The sequence below is a fragment of the Podarcis cretensis genome, assembly GCF_951804945.1.
Source record: "Podarcis cretensis genome assembly, chromosome: 10".
NCBI lineage: Eukaryota > Metazoa > Chordata > Lepidosauria > Squamata > Lacertidae > Podarcis > Podarcis cretensis.
In genome coordinates, this window is record NC_137179.1 from 23,143,370 (window position 1) to 23,170,917 (window position 27,548).

The 27,548-nt window shown below is 43.9% G+C and overlaps 1 protein-coding gene across 3 annotated transcripts; it reads left to right on the forward strand.

Annotated features, from left to right (window-relative positions):
• Positions 1-1,005: 1,005 nt before the first annotated feature.
• Positions 1,006-26,514, forward strand: MKRN1 (makorin ring finger protein 1). 3 transcript variants are annotated; one of them, XM_079992765.1, is made up of 8 exons: positions 1,006-1,152; positions 13,137-13,265; positions 15,338-15,564; positions 19,850-20,076; positions 21,097-21,311; positions 22,030-22,140; positions 22,634-22,772; positions 24,702-26,514. In XM_079992765.1, the coding sequence occupies exons 2-8, from the start codon at positions 13,144-13,146 to the stop codon at positions 24,912-24,914; spliced, it is 1,254 nt and encodes a 417-aa protein (XP_079848891.1). In that variant the 5' UTR covers positions 1,006-1,152; positions 13,137-13,143; the 3' UTR covers positions 24,915-26,514. The 3 variants fall into 3 exon arrangements, with proteins under 3 accessions (XP_079848891.1, XP_079848889.1, XP_079848890.1); XM_079992763.1 differs by having other exon boundaries at positions 1,017-1,527; XM_079992764.1 differs by lacking the exon at positions 22,030-22,140 and having other exon boundaries at positions 1,017-1,527.
• The last annotated feature ends 1,034 nt before the right edge of the window (positions 26,515-27,548 follow it).

Here is a 27,548-nt window from a genome sequence, read left to right on the forward strand (position 1 = left end):
CGGCGTTTCCGTGTGTGGCTCTGGCTCTGGCTCTGGCCAGAGCAGCGATGTCACGCTGGCCACGTGACCCGGAAGTGTCTCCGGACAGCGCTGGCCCCTGGCCTCTTAAGTGAGATGGGCGCACAACCCCAGAGTCTGTCAAGACTGGCCCGTACGGGCAGGGGTACCTTTACCTTTACCTTAATTGAATTGCAGCCCGGCACACTTCCTTCTTCAGCGCCTCTGCTCCCGATCCTCCGTCCTCCGTCAGCTACGTCCAGCAGAGCTCTGGCAGCGTAGAGTCTGTTGCAGCGCATGTGTTTAGCAGATCAAACACACTTAGGCATCAGTGTGTATATATCTGAGTCTTTATTCATGCAGTCAAACAATAAAGACAGTCCCTGGGCTTAAAGCGCTCATTCTGCTTCTTACTCCGTCAGAAGCCAGAACACTTTCACCGTACCATTCCGGGTGCCTGCTCAAAACACCTATGTTTAGACAAGTGTATACGGACAATGTCAACATGCATTGCAATCTGGTTTTCAGCTTAGCGCTGATTTTAAAAATTTCTTTTAATGTTTTATATAGTGGTTCCTAAGCTTTCTTCCGATTATTTATTGTTTTGTGTAAACCGCTTTGAGGTTTTATTACAATCAAGCAAGCATATAAATCTGAAATAAATAAAAGTAAATCAAGAAATGTATTGTGATAGTAACAATTGGAAGCTGAAGAGAACGCTTTAGGCCTCTAACTGAAGTGGGTTCTTATGTTCGTCTTTAGGATACCACAAAAAGACTCGTCCATGTTCCCGGTGTGTATTTGGGCTTTGAGACCCCAAAGCTTCTCCTCCGTAACCGAGCGAGCTCCCCATGGAGCCGCGACAGAGAAAAGGCACCCAACGCTCCCGAGCCCTCCGTCGCCAAGCGCCGCTCGCGCGAAGTGAAGCCCAAGCCCGTTTGCAGGTGGTTCCCCCGCCCAAGCCCCGCCTCCGCGTCTGGCGTCACAACTCTCCCACGTCCGTCTAACCCAGTGGGCGCGGCCTCACGAACGGCTACACCAATCAGAACCTTCTCTCCCGACCTCGTGCTTCCCCCTCCCACCCCATTCTCTCCCTTTCTCTGTCGGCCCGCTTGTCCTCTTCTCCCAAAGCGAAGCGGGGGAGGGAGGGGTAAGGTAAGCCACGCCCACCCCTGTTCCTTTCTCCTCCCTCCCCTCCTGCTCCCCCGTCCATCAGCTTTTGCCCCGCCCTCCTGTCCAGCAGGCCGGAAGGATGAGCTCCCGGAAGTTCCGGCGGGGCCGTCGCTGTGTGGGGTAAACAGTAATGGCGGAGGCTGCGGTGGCCCCCGGTGGTGGCGGAGCAGCGGCAGCGACAGCCGCGGCAGCTGGAGCAGCGGCTGTCGCGGCCCCCAGCCCCTCCGCCGCCGCCGCTGCCACCATCTCCGCCGCCACCGCCACGGCCCCCAGCCTCCCCACAGCCGAGCCTCAGCAGCCGCCGGCCGGAGCCGGAGGGGGAAGCAGCGGCGGTTGGACTAAGCAAGTCGCCTGCAGGTAACGTGCAGAGGCAGTGGCGGGTGATGGCGCCAGTGCCTCCCCCCTCCCCTCCCTCCCCAACCGCCCTCGGAGCCCCGCTCGTGCTCCTCGGACCTTCGAGCCCCCCCCCCGCCACCCTCGGGTCCTTTATCCTCCACTGGCAGAACAAGCGCGCCCCGATCCGAAGCAGAAACGGGTCGGTGTGATGGTGGTGTGGGTGTGTGTCGGTATGTCACCATTGTTGCCCACTGTCCCCGTCTGTCTCTTATCTTCTTTTTTTAGAAGCCGGGTAGGTTTTCTTGTCACGTGTCCTCCGAGATGTTTGGGTTTGGGGTTTTTTCCCGGCTCCTCCGCCGCTAGTCCTCCATGCGCCCTTTGTAAAATGCTGCCTGGATCCTTTGTTTACTACTCGCTCCGCATCCATCCTAAGTACTATTAGTTTTCATTTTCCTAGACGCAGATCTCTCTCTCTGCCCCCCCCCCCCCCATATGATGACAGCAATGTATTCCTCTGTGTGCTTCCCAATTAACACCCAACGCAACCATTTCTGCTCCCCGGGTTCACTTCACTTGCTTGTTCCCCTCGGTGATGCTCGCCTGTGACTAAAGGTGGCACTGATCTGTATGTACACGTAAGCCTTGTGAGTCCTGCTTAACTGCAGACTGATAACATAAGATGTGTACGTGGGAGCAAAATGAAAAGGATTCTCTGGCAGCAGTGTTTGAAGTCCTAGGCTGAAACAAACTTAGATTGCAGTCCTTTACTAGGGAGTTGCTTTGAAGTAAACTTAATTAGGGCTACACTGCATGTCTTCTGGTTTGATCTACTGTAATTCTTTGCTAGATTAGGTTATTTAATTCCTCAGCAGTGGTCTGGGATGGAAGTGTATTTCGTTGCATAGGCCCTGAGCCCCTTTTACAGCTGCTGAGACATTAGAACAGCCTTCCCCAACATTGGACATTTCAGAGGTTGTTTGATTGCAACTCCCTTCAGCCCAAGCCAGCATAATTAATGGTCAGGGATGATGCTAATTGTAGCCCCACAATTTGTGTAGGCACCTTGTTGGGATAGCAAGTTTTAGAATAAATATAGGGCATTGTAAATAAGTAGGAAGCACACACGTTTGGGCAAACATGGGGCATTGCATACAAACCCCATGTGTTTTATTAGTACAGGATATTTTTCTTGTTCATGTGTTTTGGAAACAGTTTTCTCATGAGTGAAGCTGGATAAAAATTTCCCATCCCATTTGGGAGGGATTCAAGTTGACCATCTCTAATCAGATCAAGTAAGTGAGATCACTGTTTTAATTCTTAATGCTGTGTTCTGTGCCAGATGCTGTAGTGAAGACATAGAAGAGGCATAGTTCTTGTCCAGAGGTCTTTGTTTTGTTTCTGGTCACTTTACAGGTCCTAACATAAATAATTCTCAAAACAATGAATTTTGTGAGTTTTGAACTTGAGTGGCTTCTGTAAATTTGTAGAACTTGAATTTTAGCATTATTCTCAGTTCTGTTCCAAGGTAATGTTGAGTGCTTTCTGAGTTCCAGCTCTTCTTTTACCTTGAAACTACTCTATCCTGGTCTGTTCTCTTTTGCAAATGGAAGAGTACTGTAGTTATAATAGTGATAGCTGTAGTTATAATTATTTAAGTGGCATGCTTAGAAATAAATGTGTGGGACAGTAGAAATAGCTTTAGTACTTTCAGTCCTTAAATTGTCCAGCATTTAGGTTTTGGTTATCCGAAGAGGTACCTGTGTAATCTTGGACACACCTGATTGATTGATTGATTGATTGTGTGTTGCTGCACATTGCACCTTTATAGAGTTGTGTAGGCAATTAAAATAGGTCTTTGTTTCCCAAGGATTATACAATTGAAAATAGAGGGGGAAAGCAGTGGGGAAATGTGGACAGATACCATTAATCCATCTGTATAAACAAAGACACCCCACTTTTTAACCCTAAGAGGTACATGGAGCTTGTAAAACACATTGACATCTTTGGGTAACGATCATTGTGTATGATGTAGTGAAATGTGTGACAGGACAACGCTGATGGCTTCCAAGTTTTCAAGGGCTAGATTAAAAAATCTGTCATAGCTTTAAGTAGAGTACAAAGAAAAACAACAGATACTGAGCCTGTCGTGTTTCCCTTAATTATATGCAATTGAATCATAATCTTTTGTCGTTGGAGATGTATCATAACACCATACCTATATCTTAAATTATTTTCATACAGTGCAAGTTCTTGAGGTTCACCGTTGTCCTCAAGTTATCTTAAGAAAATGGCCACAGGTGCACAGGAGGCATGAATGCAGTTGCCATCTCCCAAAGTGGGTGTATTTAGTACCCACTGCACCATCTTCCAGTCAGAGAAGTATGAGATCTCATTTTTTGTTCCCTATATAAGGGAACAAGATTGAGTCCTCATTATTTGCAAATGGCTTTACTTCCCTGGATCCTTTGATTTGCAGTCCTTTAGATCATTCTTGGACCAGTGTAACTTGGACTTCCTTCTTGCCTACCTATCGGTCAGATTGTTCTCAGTCAAACCTAAGAATTACCCAGTTATTGTTTTCCTCGCTATATTAGGGCTTATTGGAAGTTTTTACAATTATTTTCTTGTTGCAGGAAATCTAGGGCAGTTTGAGAGATGTAACCTATAGCTTCTGAGAACATAAGGGAACAGAGACAAGAGATTGCCTGGGAAGTGCAGAACTTTGGAGAGCAGGGTAGAAAAGTGGATAGGAAACAATTTCTAGTTAATACAGTGGTACCTCGGGTTACATACACTTCAGGTTACAGACTCCGCTAACCCAGAAATAGTACCTCGGGTTAAGAACCTTTGCTTCAGGATGAGAACAGAAATTGTGCAGCAGCGGGAGGCCCCATTAGCTAAAGTGGTGCTTCAGGTTAAGAACAGTTTCAGATTAAGAACGGACCTCTGGAACGAATTAAGTACTTAACCCGAGGTACCACTGCATATGTTCTTGCTACATATTTATGGAAGTTAGAGGATGTCAGTCTATCCGTTAATATAATTATGCTTTTGAGCTGCTGCTCTGGTGGTTTATGTCCACAAATAGCGAATAGCAACAATCAGTGTGTTTTTGTCCATCCAGAGGACTTGGTTGCATGGGTGGTATATACATATTTAAAATAAAATAATTATGATAGGAAGGCCATCTGGAAATTAGCATCCATGTAAGATGATGATATGGAATGAACACAACAGTGTCTTCTTAATTTGAAAAAATAGTAAACAGTATTATGATTGTATGCAGACTGTCACAGAAGATGCAAGGCTTTAATTGATCTTGTACCTGTTCTGAACACCTTTCACCAGTGAGGCATAGAAATAAAAGATCATCTTGCTGCTGAAATATGTAGTTCAGAAAACTTCATAGCCCTCTCTTCTATTTATGTATTTTCATGCAAATGCAAAGTATGTGAAATACTATTGTGCATACCATGTACCTATGCCAAGTAAAAAGTCTGTATAATCAGTGATGATTTGTGCAGTACTGTGTCACAACAAAACTTTCAATGCTTATCAAGGTTTCATTTTGTTCTTTGGAATGTAAGAGACAACAGATGCTTCATATGTATCCTTCCTAGTCTGAGGTGTGGGACATGCACAGAAAAGTAATATCTGGTTTTTTCAGTGCTATGCGCAGCTAGAAAGCCATTTCCAATTCATAGGAACATACACTAATTTATAGGAACTTGGGCAGCCAGGCAAGGCATTAGGAATTTCCTCATTCCAGCTTTTATGTAAACTACATTTTTAAAATGTCAAGCTGAGAAATAAAAGTTTACTATTTTGGAAAATAGCAAGCACCATAGCAAACTAATTGAATGGATGGATAGTCTGATAAAAGAGGTGATACTAAGCTCCTTCAGTGGCATGTTTGTCCTCACCCTTGGCTGTGATTTAGGGACTTCCCCTGCATGCAAAGACAACCTCTGGCAGTTTGAGTGGACAAGATCAATAGTGGGTCCAATGGTCAAGAAGGTGGTTTCTGCATGTGCTGTAGAGGAAAGTGAGAGGTAGATGGAGTTGTCAGCCTGGGAAGGTAGTCCATCTAGGAAAACTCTGATTCTAAACCTCCACTGCCTTTTGGGATATCTGTGGGAGACTGAGGAGTAAACCCTATACAAATCCTATGACTGTTGGATAGCATCTTGTACACCTCCCTCTGGCAACTCCTGCAGCCAGGCTGGTGTGAAATGTTTTGCTCTGCTTTCCTTCGGACCACATAGGCGAGGGTGAGAGGGGGGTCTAGTCATCTGGGTAGCACAGGACCTCCATACTCACTACCCAGGCTTGCACCCCAGGGAGGTCACTTCGGTGCTGCTAATTCAGCGGTTTGACTTCACCCCTGGAGGCGCACTCCTTTGTCTCTTGAGACAGACAGGTGCTAATAAAATTTTCTGGAAATGGGCACCTCCAGGTTTATGCCTGCCCAGTTCATTCTGAAGGAACATTATAGTTTCCCCTGTTATGAGTAACCCTTGACTGGCATGATAGATTAATTATCTCCCCTCCATACTGCTGGATCACATAAGAACGAAGCCATGGTGTGCCCACCAGGTAGCAATAATCTTCTAACCTCTGAAGCTTATTCTCCCTATTGTGTTGATTCCTCACAAGTTGTCCTCAGGTGGTTGCTAGTAGTTTGTTGAACTTGAACGATGCCATCTGAGTTGGAGTGTGAATCTGCAACAGAATGTAGCAGAAAAGTCATGAGGTTTCACATAAGGTTTCACATATGACCCTTGAACAAAAGCCCTAAGTGTTGTTTGTTGCAGAGCAAATAGGGCACAGTTCTTTAGAGTAGGTAACAATGCAGTCTTTACTCTTCTGGGGCCTCACAGGAAAGATATTCTCAGTCATTTGTGCTTTTCTTAATTCTGAAGAGTGAACAGTTGAGTGACAGTCATGTTATCTAAAATTGCAACAGCTAATTAAAGGGTGTGGGTACTGTAGAATCCACTTGATATCACTCGTAAACTCTTCAAACCTGCCAATTTTAAAAAGAGAATGTCAGGCAGAATGTGTGCTATTTATTTACTTTGGAAAAACGACTTCACATAATGAACAGAATGGGTTAAGCAAATACAGAGAGGATGAGAGACAGGTTAATTAGGGTATACAGCCTTAGGCTGAGGGTGTTCCAAACTATGAAATTGCTAAAAACTTCAGGCTTGGCTATATTATGGGTTCATTCCAGGTTATTACTAAATTGAATTGGATTTACCCAGTTGGCTGAAAGCATCTTTTCTGAATACATGATCAAATTTTGTGTGGGGGTGTTGAAGTGAAAATCGTGCAGATTATATGGTATTGCATAGACAACACAGTTTCAAAAGATTCAATAATGAATTTGATGGTGATATTGTTGACCTAGGTGGTCGGTCTTTGTGTTGTTTATTCCTGATATAAATTGGTGCCAAATTGCAGTACAGGCAACTCCCCACTTACATGGGGGTTACATTCTGGGCCCCTGTATGCATAAGTGAAATGTACATAAGTGAGGAGCACCCTGGAGAGTCTTTGTGGCTTGTAAGGAGACTCTCCTCAGAGCCTGAAGAGGACATTCTTCAGGGAGGGTCTACTTGCAAGCCTGAGGTACAACAGGGCTTTGTTGAGGCTGCTCAGTCTCCCTGCCGAACAACTGACATGCAGAGTAGCGCAGCAGCAGCAGCAGCCGCTACCACTGCTGCTTTCCTGCATGTCAGCTGAGCAGCCTGCAGCTCACAAGGAGACCCTTCCTGCAGCCTGAAGAAGATGTCCTTGTGAGCTACCCACCGGGTTCCTAGTGCTGCACTCAAGTGGGGAGTTGTAGGTACTGTGCTATTTAATAGGATACCAGGGTACTCCAGTATATATGGAGATGGTATTGAAGTACCTAAATTTAGAAAAAGCTATAGTGGTATTTTAATATTGAGTTGCATACTGTATTGGTGTTTCTCACACCTGCTACTTCAAGCACTAATACGTTCCTTACTGATGCCAAAATGTACTCTTAAGTAAGGCATCTGGCTGTTCGTATGAGTTTAGGGCTTCAATTTACCTTCTAGAATGTTACAGATAGGTAGCCGTGTTGGTCTGCCATAGTCAAAACAAAATAAAAAAATCCCAGAAGGGTCTGGTGACTTCTGTTTCAGTGTATCTGAAGAAGTGTGCATGCACACGAAAGCTCATACCAAGAACTAACTTAGTTGGTCTTTAAGGTGCTACTGGAAGGAATTTTTTTATTTTGTTTCTTCTAGAATGTGAGATGGATCCAGGTGCTCTATAAAAGAATGACTACTACGGCTCCAGCTCCATTGTGAAATGAATGATGCCTTTTTATATTTGGGAAATGAGATGCTGTCCAATTTACAAACAGTTATAAGTGATTAACCCTCCTTGCAGTACCATACAATGCACTTCCATGGCTCTTTTAAGACCATAAGAAGTGCCTGTTGGATCAGGCCATCCTGTTCTTTTGGTGGCCAGTTAGGTGCCCGTGGGAATCCCACCAGCCGGACCCAAGAACGAGAGCATGCTCCCTTGATGCAGTTTCCAGAAATTGGTGTTCAGAAGCATACAGCTTGCAACTGTGGAGTTAGAGCATAGCCATTGTGACCATTAGCCATTGATAGCCTTATCTTCCATGCATTAGTCTAATTGTCTTTTAAAGGCATCCCGAATGGTGGCAATTACTGTGTCTGTGGAAGTGAATTCAGTTGTTAACTATGTACTGAGTGAAGAAGAACTTTCTTTCATCTGTCCTGAATCTTGCAGCATTCTGCTTCATGGGATGTCCCTGAGTTCTAGTTTTATGGGAGAAGGAGAAAACCTTTTCTCTATCCACTTTCTATGTGCCATTTGTGATTCTATACACTTCTATCTTATTGTCTCTTATTCGCATTTTCTCTAAACTTCAAAGCCCCAAATACTGCAGCCTGTTTCCATTGGGAAGTTGCTCCATCCCCTTGATCATTTATTTTGCTTGAGCTTTTTGAACCTTTCCAACTTAACAATATGTTTTTGTGAGATGAGGTGGCCAGAATTGTACACAGTATGTATTCCAAATGTGGTTGCACCATAAATTTGTACAATGGCATTATGATATCAGCAGTTTTAATGAACCCTAGCATGAAATTTCCTTATTCACAACTCCCACACAATGGGTCAGCATCTTCACCCCAAGCTCTCATTCTTTGTCAGACACTCCACTAGTTCAGACCACATGAGCATTCACGTTAAATTAAGATATTTTTTTTTTTTTTGCCCTTTATCCATTGCTATGCACTTGTTACACTGAACTGCATTTCATGGTCAGGTCCAGGAGCAGTATATAGTGTGTTCTGCTTTCCCCCCTTTCTCTACATAAACTGAACTTGCATCTGTATTCTAGTGGGGTGGCAGTTCTGTCGCACGTGTGTGTGAGCGCGCGTGCGCGTTAGAAGCTTACTAAATTTAGGACTGCATTTCCAAATTTGAAAGTAGCAGTTTGGGCATGTGTAAGGACGAGCTTCCAAAAGAACTTCCTACAGAAAAATATTTTGTCTTGAGTACATGTGAGATACATTCACCTCTGGACTAAAGTGGTCTGGTTCTTTTTCTCTCTGTGTGTGAACAGCTCTTTTCCACACAAAAAGGAAGGTGTAGGTCATATGCTGCTAGATCAGCATTTGCCGACCTTGTGCCCTCCAGATGTTTTGGATGACAGATCCTATCAGTCCTATGCCAATGGGAGTTGTCTTTTAAACATCTGGAGGGCACTGGGTTGGCAAATGCTAATTTTAAAATGGATTTATTTGTGGGGCACCCCTGCTGCTTTTGGAACCATTAATGGTGATGTAGTTCAGACTTGGAAGGCTTAGGGTTGTATCTAGTATTAGGCGTACTCAGTTATGTCCATTAATGGATCTACTGTAACTTAAGTACATTAATTTCAGTCTGTCTACTCTGGGTAGAAAGTCTATGTAACCATTATAGTCTAAGGCTGGCCAAGCTGACAGATGCTTCCAATTCAGTACTCTGCTGTGCGACGACTGTCTTCTTGTGGGAGTGAATCCGGTGCTCACAACTCTAAGCTGTGAGTCCACAGCACTTTGACCTCTTCCTGTGCAGAAGGTGGTCTCTGGAAGTGCTACCCAGCTCGCCTAGCCCAGTCGGGGCTGAAGTGGATGAGTCCAGTTGGTGACACTGGCTCAAGGGCGATGCTGACATAGGGCACATAGGAGACGTCAAGTTCATTTTTCAAGTTTATCACATAGCAGCATTCCTCATGCTCTACTGAGAGCCAGATTAATAGTGTAAAATAAAACCAGGTGGTGCAACAGGGGTAAAGGTCTAGGAATTGTAACATTGGTGCATTGGGTGTATTTGAAGAAATGTTTGTATTTTTAAAGACTAATTTACTTTGATTCTAAAATTACTAGAAGATGTCTGAGGAATATTCAGCATGTCAGACTCTGCTTTTAAGATCGTATGATGACAGAAAGGCTTTAATTCATGAAACGCTTACTGGCTGAAATGAGCAAATCTTCTGTTTTTCTTCTATTTTTAGAGGGATAAAGCTTTTGAGGTCATTGGGTGCCGATAGCATGATTTTCATTAGGAGAACATTATTTTCCTTTCCTTTGATGATTTGTATCACTTTTATTTTATTTTTTTTTTTGCTTCAGACTAGACTTCTTCTGACAAAGAACTCACTCTTGTACTTGAAGCTTTCATTCTAGTGTTACAGTAGTAGTGTTTTTAGTTAAATTGTTTTTCTTCCAGTGGCAATGGATTTGAGTTTAAGAAAATGCATTGTAAAAAAACAACAACGAGGGTATGAAATGCTGAAAGCAGTTGAAGGCACAACTTAGCATTTAATAAACAAAAGCTGTTAATTCATTTCAGCTGGAAAACACAACTTCAACATCTTTTTTTGTTTCCTGTTACAATAATATGCTGGAATCAAAATGGCTTCAATAGTAAGCAAATGTGTTCTTAATTTATAGCCCCAAATTAAAATGTGGTGCCACCATTAATCAACTAAAGCAGCCTTCACCAACTTGGTGCTCTTCAGATGTTTTAGGCTAAAGCTCTTTTCATCTCTGAACATTGGCCATGCTGTGACTGGAGCTGATGGGAGCTGGAGTCTAACAGCTTTTGGGGGAGGGCACCAGGTTGGGGAAGGGGGCAGCTAAAGCTTTAGGTAGATTAATCATTCAGTAAACCAATCAAAGCTTGCAGCCCGGATTAAAACACAAGTCCTGTTTCATTTCCACAGAACTTCCCTTTAAGTCAACATGCTTAGAATGCCACCGCCCCTTTAAGTGCTTCTTTTTTTGCTATTTTTTTAAAAAAATAAACCTTCTTTATAAAATAAACTCAATGCAGCTTGCAGAAATGTTATAAACAACAACAACAGATGACTAAAATCAGTTTCATGCAGTAAAATCAAGAGAATGATAAAACAGATCAGCATAAAAGTAGGGTCCCAGAACCTACCCAAAAGCTTGGGCAGAATTAAAAGGCATTGTAGGAGTATGATCAGCAAAGCAGGCTCCAGAAATTAGTCTGGTTGCCACATTTTGCACAAGCTAAATTGGCAAAATTTTGCAGAGAAGCATGTTACAGTGATTTGTCTGGATGTGGCCAGGACTTGTGGTACTGTGACCAGGGGCTCAACTATACAGCTGCAAATAAAACACTTTGAATGTGTTGTAAAGTGCAGTATACAATTGTGAGCTACAGCAAATTCAATGCATTTTTCAAAACGATTTTTCAAAAAAGCATTTTCACAACGTTTTTAACATGTGTGTAGATTCCACCTCTGTCTGCTTTATTCCAGGGAATTACCCGAAGTTGTACAAAACACTCCTTCACAGGCACCACCAGAGCATCCAGGAACATTTCCAAGTTGCAAACTTGGTCTTTCAAGGGGAGTGCAACCCTGTCCAGAACAGGACTTTTCAGTACTTCAGGTTCTGTTCTCCTGCTGACTGATGGCACATTTGTCTTGTCTGGATTAAATTTCATCTTATTAGCCCACGTAAAAAAATATGCTACTGTACTCAAACACTGGTCCAAAACTTCCACTGCTTCCTTGGCATCAAGACAATAAACTGAAAGCCGCTAAGAGGCACACCAAAACCAACAGCTCCCCCTCTAGTTCCTGGTGTAGGTCATCCACGAAGGCAGTTTTGGTTGCAAACTGGGACTGTATGCGTTTGCGTTTGCGATTGGGATAGTAAGTGAATTAGTGCTCCAGTTGCACCCTTTGCTTAAATAGTCCAGGTTGTTCTTCCCAGCACTGTGTAGCAGTACAAAAAAAGAGAACAGATAACACCCTGTTTGCATCCTCTTTCACGTTTTTTTTGTCTGAAGACAACTGGGATCTCTGCACCTAACTGGCAAAGAAAATTAAAATGTTAAAAGTGGCCTTTTCCAGAGATGAATAAGATGTTAAAATAAGAATATAAGATGATCCCTGCCAGGTCAGACCAACAACCTATATACCGTATTTTTTGCTCTATAAGACTCACTTTTTCCCTCCTAAAAAGTAAGGGGAAATGTGTGTGCATCTTATGGAGCAAATGCAGGCTGTGCAGCTATCCCAGAAGCCAGAACAGCAAGAGGGATTGCTGCTTTCACTGCGCAGCGATCCCTCTTGCTGTTCTGGCTTCTGAGATTCAGAATATTTTTTTTCTTGTTTTCCTCCTCCAAAAACTAGGTGCGTCTTGTGGTCTGGTGCGTCTTATAGAGCGAAAAATACGGTAGTTCAGCTTCTTGTTTCCAACAGTAGCCAACTAGATGCTTCCAGGAAGTCCATATTCAGGTCATAAAAGCAACAGTCTCCCCCCACAGTTGCCCCCAAGCTACTGGTTAGGAATTCATTGAACACAGAGACTTTTAGGTTGCCATAGCCAGTAGTTGCTGGTGGGTCTGTTATTCTCCATTAATTTGTCTAATCTCATTTCAAGACCGTCTGTGTCAGCGGCTATTGCCAGATCTTGTGGCAATGAATTCTATAAATAGTGCTTGATCTACGGCTCATCAATTTTGTTGAATGGTCTCGAGTTCTAGAATTATGGAAGAGGGAGAAAGGTATCTTTCCTTACACAGTAGAGAAACTGCATAATTTAATATTTGCAGGGACTGCCCATTTGCCATGATGGCTGGTGCTCATTGGTGTTGCGGCTTGATCATTTTGATCATCCTTCTCTGCCATCTTTTCCATGTCTGGTATCTTAATGTGTTAACTGTTTTTTTATTTTACTTTACAAAGTTGGGGGAGGAAATTATCCAGTGAAATATAAAGGCAGCAGGTTCAGGATAGAAAAAAGAAAATACTTATTCACATGATGTGTATTTGTGGAATTTGCAGTCACAAAATGTAGTGATGGTCATTGGTTTAGATGGATTTAAAATGGGATTATATAAATTGATGGAAGAAAAGGATGAGTTTATTAATGGCTATTAGTACTAGTATTAGTATGATGCTTTAGAACTTTTAAGAGGATTATTCAGCATTGGTTTATTATTTATTTGCATCAAGCAGAATGAAATGCCTTTAGAACTCTTACAGGATGTTGATGTTTCTGCTTGAGCCATATTTGCAATGCTCTGTCTTTCAGGTATTTCATGCATGGCGTTTGCAAGGAGGGAGACAACTGCCGTTACTCCCATGATCTCTACACTAGTCAGTCTGCCATGGTGTGCAGGTATTTTCAGCGAGGATGCTGTGCTTACGGAGATCGTTGCAGGTATAGAAATGCTGCTGAATGTTTTAGCCTTGAACTAACAGTCAATTCCATTTCTTCGTGACCATTACCCTCAGTGACTTCCCTCCCTGTCTCTTATATGACTGGGGAGGTCTCAGTCTAATGGCTGTGAGCATCCGTGGGGCACTCACATCTTGAACAATCTCCTTTCTACAGTTGTCAAACACCACTGTGGATGTAATAATCACCGTGCTCATGGCTCAGCATGAATAAGTTTGTCATTCCCTCTTTGCTCCTCCTTCAGCAGGAGCAACAAGCCACAGTCCTTAGCTTAGCATTACGTTGGAATTGGAAATTGTGGTGTGGCTTCAGGTCATAGTTTGTTTGGGACAATTTTCAAAAAATGGTAATGGCTGATGTGCAGAGCCAATTTATGAGGGGTTTTATAGGTAATGGTGATGTAGGGCGATGGGAATGTGTGGTTGAGGCTATTGTTTTAGTTCATATAAGAATTTATATGGAGCATGATCATCAGCCAAACCCCTCCCCCTCAATCTTGTAACTTGTAAATGAGCTTATTCTGCCAACATAGTCATTCCTGATTTCTTTCCATCCTAAAAACAAACCTGCCGTTTAAGTATTTAAATACCTTAATGCATAGGGTGTGATCTTCAACAGAAGTCTTGACATTAAAGCACAGTAATGTGTACAGGGACGCGGGTGGCACTGTGGGTAAAACCTCAGCGGCTAGGACTTGCCGATCGCATGGTCGGCGGTTCGAATCCCTGCGGCGGGGTGCGCTCCCGTCGTTCGGTCCCAGCGCCTGCCAACCTAGCAGTTCGAAAGCATCCCCGGGTGCAAGTAGATAAATAGGGACCGCTTACCAGCGGGAAGGTAAATGGCGTTCTGTGTGCTGCGCTGGCTTGCCAGATGCAGCTTGTCACGCTGGCCACGTGACCCGGAAGTGTCTGCGGACAGCGCTGGCTCCCGGCCTATAGAGTGAGATGAGCGCACAACCCTAGAGTCTGTCAAGACTGGCCCGTACGGGCAGGGGTACCTTTACCTTTTACCTTTAATGTGTACAGGGTGGATCTGATGTCAGGGAGATGCTCTGTAGTAACTGGAAGGCCAATCCTGGTACAGGGAGACCCTGGTTCATGGCTCAGGCCACGAAACACCTTGGTTGGCCTTGGACCACTCTCAGTCGCTCAGCCTAATTTACCTCACAGGGTTGTGAGGATAAAATGGGCAGTCATGGTCACTGCCTTTAACTCCTCAGAAGAAAGACAAGGTGTAAATGTAACAAATGTGAGTATATCAAGTGTAAGTTTTATCATACAGTTAATTCTAAAAAGCTACAGGGGAAAATAACCTCAACCACCTTATGAGAACTAGCTGCATTCCTGTTCTGCTTGATGTTGGATGTCCTGCACTAAAGAACTTGAGCCGTAGTGTGTGGGATTTTAGACCAACTAGATGACAGCTATATCCTCCAGTTGACTTTGAATGCCTGGGACTGAATATTATTTTAGTGAGATAAGAGTACTGGTGTGATGTAGCAAATAGAATGTTAGCCTTGGGCCAGGAAGACTTTGGTTCAAAAGCTCTCTGCCCAGACCAGCTATGAAGCTGACAGGCTGCTGTGGGCAAGTTGTGAGGATAAAATGTGATGATCCCATGTTTGCCACCCTGTGCTCTTTGGCTGAACGATGGGATACACGTGTGAAAGGTGAGTTGGTCGTCAGCCATTTGATAATGAGTTACATTTGTAAGTGTGCTTAAAATGAAGCTATTGGGAACAGGGAAGCAGACAGACTTTCTGCTACCTTGTTTTTTTTGAAAGGGACCTTGGATCTCATGCTAGTGCCAGAGGTACAAAATACTTAGCCTTCTCAAGCTTAACAGATAGGCACACACTTGACAAAGATGCTGTGGGCTCTGCATGGCAAAAATTTTCAACCACAAATTCCTCATGTATAGGAATCGCTTTCTATTCCATCTCGCACTCCTGTTGCCAGCAGTTTCTTAGGAAAAGGTCCACATCTAGTGCAATGTCTATGTATGTCATTATTCTTCCTCAAGGAGGAAAGTAAAATTCTGACTTTCCTTATCAGATACGAACATACCAAGCCATTGAAAAGGGAAGAAGTGACTACTGTGAGTCCAGCTATAAAAACCTACCCTTCAGCTTCCACAGATGTGAGCCCGTCCCCTGGAACACTTGAAGTGAGCACTGGTGAAACTGAAGTTGAAGACAAAGACCTGGCAGCCGCCGGAGCTAGGGCTGAAGATTGGGTGAATGCTGTGGAGTTTGTCCCTGGGCAGCCATACTGTGGCCGTGGTAAGTGGACTTACTACAATAGTGATAAACGTCAGTCAGCACTGACGCTTCATGTTCTTATTGTCTCATTAAGAGTAGTGTTTCAGTAAAGAACTATATTGATGTGAACATTGTTCTCTTATATTAGGAACATAGGAGACTGCCTTATAGTGAGTGGAGAAGAGCCATAGTTTAGCGGTAGAGCATCTTCCCTGCTTGCAGGAGGTCTGGTTTCAATCCCTGGCATCTCCAGGCAGGGCTGGAAATGTCCCCTGTCTGAAACCCTGGAGAGGCACAGCTAGTCACCTGGGAGCAGAGTCCACGGAAGTCATTGAGGCTTACTTCCAAGTAAACATGGGTGCAATCAGGCTGCGGAAGTGTGTGATCACGCTGTAGGGAATTTATCTGGCAAAATAATAGCTGCAAGGCTCTAGTAGCTATCCAGTATCTATAAAATGGGATCATCTCAACTTCCAGGTCCATTTAGAAGACCTATGAGCCCAATGTATTGATTTATGTGGTCGTGTTTTTCTTAAGCATTCTGCAAATAACAAGAGCTTGACAACTTCCATTGTGCTGCTACACTTTTTGCAGCAACTATCAAAGTTCTTAGCTAGGACTTTCTTTCCATCATTTGCCCTTCACTCGGTTTCTCTCCTCTTTTCTTCTCTATGGGAAATGGAGCAAAGGGGGGATGGGGTTAGAGACAAATAGATATAAAAAGGACACAGAACAATCTTTCTGTCTGGATAAGTAATTTGCTGGTTTGCATTGAAAAGTTATTTTTAAATGTCCCCGGAGATGGAAATGAAAACTGCCCATGAGTATCAGTGGGGAAATTAAAAAAAAAAAAAAAACATATGTGGGATTGGGCAGCACTGTGTCAACTCCACCTCCGAGAGAAGAACCCCCAAGGCAGCAGCAAAGATAAGAGTTTTTCTAATTCAGGACTTGTTTAATTTAAAACATTTTAAAAATAGTCCTCCTAATGCAGGATCCAAAGCAAATGCAGTTTATTGTCCTCATTTGGCAGGCTGGAGGGAACTGTGGCCAGGAGAGAGTGGTTTATGATGGTTCTCAGAGTTTACAACAACTCTTTAGTCTTGTCCACAGGAATTGAACCCATTGCAGTCAGTTTGAGGGTTGCATTGAAGCTAATACTGCTGCATGCAACTGCCCGTAAAGCTCTCCAAAGCTGTTAGTGCCACATTTCAGGTTGGCCTGAAAGGGTAATATACAACAGCCCAGATGTGCAGTTCACTAATAATATCCCTGTTACAGGTTGGTGAATACAAAATAAAAAAATTCCTTCCAGTAGCACCTTAAAGACCAACTAAGTTAGTTCTTGGTATGAGCTTTCGTGTGCATGCACACTTCTTCAGATACACTGAAACAGAAGTCACCAGACCCTTCTATATAGTGAGAAGGTGGGGAGGGGTATTACTCAGAAGGGTAGTGGGATTGGGTGATTGGCAGATAGCCGTGATGAGCCTGTTGACGACTCTTAACGACTGCAATAGGTCTTACAGGAAAAAGCAAGGGGTGAGAAGGTGAAAAATGGCTTTGTCATGTATAATGAGATAAGAATCCAATGTCTTTGTTCAGACCAGGTCTCTCCATGGTTTTAAGTTTGGTAATAAGTTGCAATTCAGCAGCTTCTCTTTCCAGTCTATTTCTGAAATTCCTTTGTAATAGAACAGCTACTTTGAGATCTTGTATAGAATGTCCTGGGAGATTGAAGTGTTCTCCTACTGGTTGGTGAATGTTAGTGAGACAGAGCAGCTTTCAACAGTTCTATATTATTAATACCTCGTTTCAGAGGTGGACTTGAAGCTGGTTTGGATTTCCACTCAAAATTCCCCCAGACCTTTTGGGTTGTAGCAATTCTCAATCTTGGGAGAATGCTCCTTGGGAGCAATGCTCCTTGGGAGAAAGGCGATGGCAAACCTAGACAGCGTCTTAAAAAGCAACAAAGGTCTGTATAGTTAAAGCCATGGTTTTCCCAGTAGTGATGTATGGAAGTGAGAGCTGGACCATCAAGAAGGCTGATCGCCGAAGAATTGATGCTTTTGAATTATGGTGCTGGAGGAGACTCTTGAGAGTCCCATGGACTGCAAGAAGATCAAACCTATCCATTCTTAAGGAAATCAGCCCTGAGTGCTCACTGGAAGGACAGATCATGAAGCTGAGGCTGCAATACTTTGGCCACCTCATGAGAAGAGAAGACTCCCTGGAAAAGACCCTGATGTTGGGAAAGATGGAGGGCACAAGGAGAAGGGGACGACAGAGGACGAGATGGTTGGACAGTGTTCTCGAAGCTACAAACATGAGTCTGACCAAACTGCGGGAGGCAGTGGAAGACAGGAGTGCCTGGCGTGCTTTGGTCCATGGGGTCACGAAGAGTCGGACACGACCAAACGACTAAACAACAACAATGCTCAATCTGTTCCTCCCATATTTGCACTTGGAGATTGGGTGGATGCTGTGGAGTTTGTTCCTGAGCAACTGTCCTGTGGCCATGGTGACTTGCTACAACAAGGGGTGGCTAATCCCTTTCCTATCCAGTAGACAGAGTGCTGTGGTGTCTGTAAAAAAGAAAGGAGACAGTGTCCACTCTCATAATGGGGATGCCAATCGCCCCTTCCCAGTCATCAGATTGATGAGCAGGGAAGGGGCAATAACCCCCCTCCTCAGGATTTGTGTGTGAGTGTGGGGTAGCCATACCCACTTCTGAAATGTAATCCTAAGAGCAGGCTTTCTCAAACTCGGCCCTCCAGATGTTTTGAGACTACAATTCCCATCATCCCTGACCACTGGTCCTGCTAGCTAGGGATCATGGGAGTTGTAGACCAAAAACATCTGGAGGGCGAGCTTGAGGAAGCCTGCCTAAGAGAAATAGTCAAGGGTGAACATGTCCTCAAGCCAAAAAAGTTAGCTACCCTTGTGCTGTAATGCAGCTCTGCCCCTCGGCCACAAGCTTAAGTAGCACATTCAAGTCACAAGGAGTGGAGGCGTGGGAAAGGCTCTTTTCTTAATTAATTTCCTTTTATGTTGTGTTGATTCCTGAGTTTGCTTTGCAGCTGATTAAAATCTGCCATGATTTAGCTGGCTGAAGACTCATTTTCCTTGCCACTGGTCTGCAGATCTTGTTGAATACCCTTTGCTCGAGTGACTCCAATTCCCATTCCATCCAAGTGCTTGATTAGTAACTGCCACTCTGTTCCCAAGTACATGACTTCCTTCTAAGAGAGTTCTGATGAAGTCAACGTATAACACGATTTTTAAAAGGGTACAGACAGCCAAATGTGCCTAACCCAGTAATTACCATTCCTCCTGCACATGACTGTCTAGCTAAACATGAGTGTGGCCTGGACTATAGACCTGGTGTGAGCCAGCAGCCATTTCTGTTCTTGTAGCTGCTGGTGAATGTGCTGTTGTGCAGCCCTGTTCATGCTGACCTGTTCTCACATGGCCATGGATCAACAGCCACATTCACGTGACGGAATCAGCATAGTGAAACAGCCCTTAACTCTTCTAGGGATCTTGTTTGTGTCATTGTGATCGAGGTGCCGCATGTCAGCATTTGATGGCTGGGAAGAGTTGGTTGCAACGTCTAGAATGAGCTTTGTCGGCCGGTCCGCCAGTACCTGATTCTGAGTTCTGAAGATGGCCTTGCAGTGGCAGTCCCCATATTCTGTAGAAGCCACCAAAATACCCCTAGCCATGGCAGTGCTCCATGTGTCAGGTGCAACTTGGCATGCCAGCTTGTGTTCATGCAACATTTGTGGCCACATGCTGGCAGACGGGGTGAGTTCCCTTTCAAGGGTTTCGCCTGTTGCACAGAGCAACAAAATGAATTGCAGCAAAATAAGTATAGTGGGACCTCGATTTTCAAACGTCTCAGTTGACGAACGTTTCGAAACTCAAACGCCTTAAACCCAGAAGCAAATGCTTTGGTTTTTCAACGCGCCTTGGAAGTCGAAACAGAAATGTGGTTTCCATATTGAGATTTCTGTTTTGAGGCTTCCATTTTGAGTTTTTGGTTTTTGAACATTTCAGAACTCATTCTTCCAGAACGGATTATGTTCGAAAACAGAGGTACCACTGTACTTGGTTTGTGGTGGCCTTCATAGTTTTGAGTTAAGTATTTTCTGGTGCAAAATAATGGCAAGATGGTAGCAGTTTTCTGTTGGGGACAAGCAGCATCCAGGCAAGAGTCTTAACCATCTGCAATTGTTTTCCTTAGTTGCGCAGATGATTACGTGCAAACTTTAAGAGTAGCATTCTGCATTCTGATGTTTTCCAGCTGCTCCATCCTGCACTGAAACTCCCATGCAGAGAATGGTAATTGAAGAGGAATATGAAAAACAGCACACCAACCTGGAGATGAAGAAACAATTATGTCCCTATGCCGCAGTGGGAGAATGCCGCTATGGAGAAAACTGTGTATATATCCATGGAGATGTGTGTGACATGTGTGGCTTGCAGGTCCTCCATCCCGCTGATGCCGCACAGAGATCTTTGCACATAAAGGTAAGGTGGGAAAAATGGGCAAAATAACTAGCTGACCCAACAAAAAGATCGAACTTTTAAGCCCTTGCAAGCTTGCTTGACTCCACAAGTCCTTCAAACAAGTTGTTACAGGTCCAGACTGTTGGCTGATGTCCTGGGTGTGCTGCTCTATGGACCTTGTTCAGAACAGCCAAGTGGTAATAGACATTGCCCAAGAGAATGGCTAAAATGTTTCAGGAACAATATATAAAGTTTAGGCTTCCTTCTGTCTTTGGGTTCTCAAGATAATTTGTGATTAGGCTTCCTTCTGTCTTTGGGTTCTCAAGATAATTTGTGAGTCTCCCCAAGGCAAGAAGGCAACCATTCAATCCTTCCATGGTTTCCAGACACCTTGGCAGTTCTTACCTTCCAGCCAAGATGGAAAGTAGATCAAGGAGCACGGTGTGAGTGAGGGGAGATGCATGGCACCATGGCAAGTTTTAAAGCAGGGATGGGAAGCTTGTAACCCTCCCAGTGTAGGACTGCAACTCCCGCTGTCCATGACTGTTGGCCTTGTACATAGTTGGGACTCCCACTATATCTGGAGGGCACCAGGTTCCCCATCCTTGCTTTATGGTTCCAGTACTTGGGGCACCATTCTCCCTCCAACAGTGGAGGGAAAACTTAGCCTCCAATAGCCTGTACCTTCCATGAATTTGTCTGAACCTGTTTCAGAGCCATCAAGGTTGGTGGTAGTTACAACATCTTGCGGTAGCATATTCCAGAGTTTAACTGTGTCTATCCTGAATCTTCCCATTTTTCGCTTCATTGAGTAGCCCTGCTTTCTAGTATTATAAGAGGGAGAAAAACCTATCTCCCATAACTTTCACACCTTGCTTAACCCCTGGAAGATCATGTATATATTATATTTTTCGAGTTTTCAAGCAGAAGAGTTTGTTGCATTGAGGTCCCATTGACGGGAACAAGGCAAGGTTGGTCCTCCAAAGTTAACCTTGTGTTTGGAAGACGTTGTCTGTCATTTTCTTCCTCTTTCCCTTGCAGTCTTGCATCGAGGCTCACGAGAAGGACATGGAGCTCTCCTTTGCCGTCCAGCGTAGCAAAGACATGGTGTGTGGCATCTGCATGGAGGTGGTGTATGAAAAAGCCAACCCCAGCGAGCGTCGCTTTGGGATCCTCTCCAACTGCAATCACACTTACTGTCTCAAGTGCATCCGCAAGTGGAGGAGCGCAAAACAATTTGAAAGCAAGATCATAAAGTGAGGCACTTCCCCATGTCCGTTGTGCTTTGTTTCTTGGGAAGATGTTAGTATGTTGTGTGAACTTGCAACATCGCCCCTCTTTCGTCCTAAGACTGCATTTAATACATAAGTAACGTTATTCAGAATTGAGGGTTTTATTGGATATTCTTCTGACCTTGGTACTCGTGACTGGTCAGCAAGATCCATTTAGTTTGAATGTTAAGTCATAACTTCTTTTTGTTGAATGGTAGCAACATGCTGTCCTATTGGTTACCATACAAAATCATTTGGGTTCAGATGGTGAAAAGAGACCGATCAGCTCCAAATGTGTGTTTCCTAAGCCTTCGCTCTTCTAGTTCATTACTGAGCCAGTGACCCATCCCTCTTTAAAGTCTGCTTGGAAAAATCAAACCCAAACCAATATGGACTTCCAAGAAAGCAAAGTTACAAAAATAAATTTATTTATATTTAAAGAAAAATGAGTCTGTGTGTGAAATGTTTTTTTTTTACCCCCCATTGCTCTTAAGAAACGGACAAGCTGCAAAATTTAGAACCTCAGGAAATGGTGGGGTTTGGGGGTGGGGAGAGCTTTTAGGTTGTGAAAGAACCGCGGTGCAAAGATTCTGAGGTGCGATAGACTGCTTTTAAAAGGTGGGCATATACCATGGTATGTCTGTAGCTGGAGATAGCGCCCCTGTCATGTGGAATTTTGCAGTGCAGTCTGTTCGTTCCCCAGGTCCTGCCCAGAATGTCGGATCACATCTAACTTTGTCATTCCAAGTGAGTACTGGGTGGAGGAGAAGGAAGAGAAGCAGAAACTCATTCAGAAATACAAGGAGGCAATGAGGTATGAGCCCTGCAGCCTCGGGCCAAGTTTGACTGCAGACATTAAGGGCGTACACGGAGAAAAGCACGGTGTTACCTAAAGCCCTCATACCTCCTTCCTACCCCTTTCTGTGTGTGAAATGCATCTTTATCTAACCACTGGTAGATGCATGCAGACCACACAAGCTACTTGGTCACTCTTTTGCGCCAGACAACCTCACGTGCTCTTCCCTTGTCTACCCAACCACAACCTTGCCTTAAAATGACAGCACAGGCTAATACAGATGTTCTCCTCTGCATGCACCTACCCATGCGCACACCCTTTGAGTATGCACATCAATGTAATCCATTGTGTACATGTGTTAATTGGTTTTAAATGGCTTTGGCGGCAAGCAATACCTCTTCTTCTTTTGTTTAAAGAAAAGAAAACAAAATCACCTGGATTATAAAGCAAATGCAGTACTGAATTCTGATTGGCTATGCTGTGAGTAAGGGTTGCGATATTTTCCTTTCAGCAACAAGCCATGCAGGTATTTTGATGAAGGCCGTGGGAGCTGCCCATTTGGAGGGAACTGTTTTTACAAACACGCATATCCCGATGGCCGCCGAGAAGAGCCCCAGAGGCAGAAAGTGGGAACTTCGAGTAGATACAGAGTAAGTCCCACAGCTTTTGATTATTCATTTTTTAAAAAAGATGTTGGAGGGTGTGTGTTAAGGTGTTCAGCAAAAGTGCAGGAAAATTAGAACAGCGCCTTTTCACTCACAAAATGTTGGGGATCAAAAGGGCAAGGTTGGGGGAGGCAAGATTAAATATATGTATATGAACCTACCTGGTCCGTGAGATCGTCTTCTGGGGCCCTGCTTCGTGTGCCTCCTCCATGAGAGGTCCGGAGGGTGGCAACACGGGAACAGGCCTTCTCTGCAGTGGCTCCCCGTCTGTGGAATGCTCTCCCCAGGGAAGATCGCCTGGCGCCTTCATTATACACCTTTAGGCACCAGGCAAAAAGATTCCTTTTTAACCAGGCCTTTGATCTGATAGACACCCAACACCCTTTTTAGAAAGTGGCTTGGGGGGGTGTTATTGGGTTACTGCTTTTTGTTTGATTTTATATGTTGTGGTCTTGTTGTGAAGCACCCTGAGGCCTCTAGGTATAAGTTGAAATAACAACAACAACAACAACAACAACAACAACAACAACAACAATAATAATGTGTGTGTGCGCGCGCACATATGCATGCTAATGGATGCTGATTTTTTCAATCTGCAACTTGGGTGCTATCTTTAAAAATGGACTTCTTCCTGACATGATCCCAGCCAATCAGGCATCATTTAGACTGCATAATGGCATCACATAGCCAATCAGACTTTGCTATTTGATAGCCCAAAGCCAAATTGGAATAAGGGCCAATGCTTCCTGCCTTTGCTCTAAATGAGCATCCAAAATTGTAAAATGGGATGGCGATGAGAGTTGATGCAGTTTGCTGGGAGAGAGGTTTTTTGTGCAACTTCCTACTGCAATCTCCTTTTTAACCCTAACCAAAATACTATTTCAGATTTCCTTTGCCCAGGGAGCAGCTACAACTGAGTTATTTTAAAGCACTGGAAAGAAAATAATGCAAAACTCCATCTGATTTGGGAAGCGAAGGAGTGTGTTGACATGGTAGTCCTACTGCCTTGAACATAATCACACTTGTATATGGATAGAGCACATCCTTCCTTCCTGAGTTGGAAATGCTGAGTTGGTTCCTCCATCAGAAATACATTATGCAGATCTGAACTGCTGGTGATCCATCGAGCCAAATTGCAGCCAACCTGCTGTGTATCGTTCACTGTTTTATTGCTGCCTTTGGAGTGATGATAACATTATTATTATTATTATTATTATTATTATTATTATTATTATTATTATTAGTGTCGTCTGCTTGGTGGATCACAGGTTTTGCAGGCCTGTTGCAACTGGTGGCATTCCTGCGAAGACTTTGTCTAACTGTCCACACTACTTAAACAATTTGATGTTGAAGAGGCGCAAGGAATATTGTAAAGTGCCCTTTAATCCTCAGATGTATAGAATTTTAATGATCAATAATAATAACATCCAATAAGAAAAGATGGTACAAAGCCGCTCAGTCAAGCTGCCTCACACTGAGCCAGATTGTGGGTCTATCTAACTCCATTATTCTCAACACTGACTGTCAGTGTCTCATGTTTCGTGCAAGCGTCTTTCCGAGCCATATCTGGAGATGCCAGGGACTGAACTTGGGAGCATTTGCATATATAGCATGCACTCTGCCACCGAGCTATTGCCTTCCCCATGTCCCTCAGACTGCCATTGTGTGCTGGCTGGGATCAGCACAACAGTCTGCCCTCTGCGGCTTGCGGGATTGGTAGCGCTCAGTCAGCATACCAGGCACCCAAAATCTCTCTGCCTAGAGGTGCCCTGAATGTTACCAGTTTTGCCCAGTGTTTGGTAGAGGAACATGGAACTTGAGAGAGAGAGAAAGATGTCCCTTTGCACTGCCTTACAAGAAAGAGTATGGGAAATGTGAGACACCTGAGGGCAATCTCTTATGCTTCCCTTGCAGGCCCAACGGAGAAACCGGTTTTGGGAGTTCATCGAGGACAGGGAGGGCAGCGATCCCTTTGAGAACGACGAGGACGAGGTGGTGACCTTTGAGCTGGGCGAGATGCTTCTCATGCTGTTGGCAGCAGGAGGCGACGATGACCTGACAGACTCAGAGGACGAATGGGACTTGTTTCACGATGAGCTGGAAGACTATTACGACTTGGCTCTATAGCACCTCTTTGTGGAGTTTTGGACTGCCTGCTCCAGTTTTCAGGCAGTAGCTCTTTTTCCTGTGGTGTTGTGGCAGTGCCTGTGTTTTTTTCTCCTCCTAGGCGGGCCTATCCATTCCAGGTGCTGCTGTTGTAATAACTTTTTACCCAGGGTCTGTCTCCTCCTCTCCCTGAACCCCACCCCACCCTCCTTTCTCCCGGCCTCAAGCTCCCCCAACCCCAGGAGTGTGTGTTTTTTTCTTCTCTGTTAAACAAATGACATGTAATAAACCTTTAAAACGTTAGGGTTTTTTTTTTTGTAAAAAAAAAAAAAAAAAGGACTTTAACTGTCAGACAGTTAGATTAGACTTGTTGCTTCATATCTGTGTTCCTGTCGGGGATTCACCCAGTTCCAAGGTTCAAGTGTTTACAGGACTTCCACACTCATCTTGAAGAGCCCAGAGAAAAATGTGAGAGCGGCGGTTGTGCGGCAGGGGCAGGGATGGGCAGGAGTTGGCCAATGGCCTCTTTCCATTATGGACTTCGGAAACATTTATTTTTTACTACTTCAGATTTCGGGCCAGCGGTGTCGTCTGTTCGTTCTTTTCCCTTGGCCGGCTTCAGTTCCATTCCAGACCCGACTCCCACCCCATGTACACGTGTTCATTTGTGGTTTTGGTCACTTGTTTACTTGCACATTACTATTTACTACTGTGTAACCAGAACCAGGCGCGAATGTTCCGGGTTTTTACTGTTCGGCATGAGAGGGAAATGTGGTTTTTTTGTGTGTGAAAGGAGAACTTTCTATGTATGTATATACAAATAAAATGCAGAGTTGTATCCCAAGGGCTGGGCAACTTAGTATATGTGTGTATTAAACCCTTTCGCTTCTCTCTTCTTTTCTCTTTCACCATCACCCACTTTAGACCCCACCACCACCCCTTTTCTTGGCTCACGAAGTCTGAAGTCCCTGCGAGCTTTGAAGCAGTCGTGGTCTCAACCAAGTTTTTTTTGGAAGTGGTCTTGAAACCAGCTCATTTAACTTGGTGATAAGCATCTCCTTAATGACACCAGCACTCTTATATCTTCCCAGCCACCTTTACACTCCTTTTGGGCTGCACAGGAACGGAGATATGGTTAGCCAAAGAGGGTTCTGACCAGCCTAATACCCACTTAGGGCACCAGCATCTTAGAATCCCTGTATTTCCTTCCTCTTAGACATGTTTGAGATCATCATTAGCAATCACTCAAGAGTTTTATCCAGGAAAACACTTCTATCTCTCTCTCTCTGTTTAAAAGAACCCACATTACCTCTTGGCTGTACCCATCAAACAAGCAGCTGCGCAATCAGGCTCCAGTTCTGCCAAGAAAAAACTCCAGGTGCCCCCCAACCCTTTTCTCCCTCTTCCCGCTGTCTCTTTAATGGAATTTTCACTTTCCATTTACATTTAATGCTGCTGGATTGTCCTTAAAACTGTTCTGCTGCTTATGTCCTTTGGATTGCGTCTCCTTTCACTTTTAAATGGAATCGGAAACTGTTGCTGAAGTCTGTGTTACTTTGCAGCTGCCTTTTGTAAGAAGCACTTTTCCCAAATAATAATAAAAAAACAACCGAAAAGCAAATTCGTTTTCAACTTTTGGAACTCCTATATTTTAGTTACGTTCCCATCTGCTCTCAATTTTGTCATAATAGCGGTTTTCTCAAATGTGGGCTGCAAAAAATCTGCAAAATTTAGGATGAAAATGTGTTTCCTGACCTCTGCATCCAGTTTTTAGTCACCAGTAGCAATTGATCATCTGGATATTTCCATCCCCCTCATGCTTAATATCAACATATAGATTCAACTAATTGCAATGTTATAGAGAAGAGAGAAGCTTTGTATGAGAGATACAAAAAATATTATTATTATTATTTTGAGTAATGGCATGAGACCTATGCTTTAATCCTTGTCACTGAATTGGGAGTAAAACGTGTAGCGTCAGGTTGTCACTTTGTAGCCAGTGAGACCTAACTCCCTTAAATCAGAAAATGCTGACCTAATCTGTGTTTCAAAGGCAGGTGCTACTATCAAAATGAGTGAGATTCATGAAGATGTCGGGTAAAATGTTTTCCCTAGGTTGAGGCATGTGTTCAGACACACAAGTATTCAGAGATAAATATGGTGGTATAAACTACTGAAATTAGTACAGTGCTATCTGTTGACATGCTGTATCCCTTTTCATAGGCATTTTGTGCTTCAGTACACCTTTCAGATTATGTGGTCATCCGTAGTAGTTGCATGAGAGTGCCTTGGAAGGAAGAGAGAAACAGCCTTATTTCAGGCGTTAACCCCCAAAACACTCCCAGAACAGCATACAGATTGCTAAAAAAAGACTCGCTCTACCCTCAGGCTGAAAACAGTCAAAGTGGTTGCAATTCAGTTCACATGTATGCACAAACTGGGTCATGAGAAGTGGTGGTGGGGTGAACATTTATTTCTTTTCTCTCCCTGCCCCCCCGCCCCACCATTGTTGGCAGCACTTTTTACAACTTAATCATCAGCAACAGTACAAACTATTTTTTTGGGCCAATTCACAGAGTTTTAAATCCACTGTAGCCCAAGCATTATGCACGTGCATAAACTATAGAGGAAACTATAGAGGCAGAAGCATGAGCT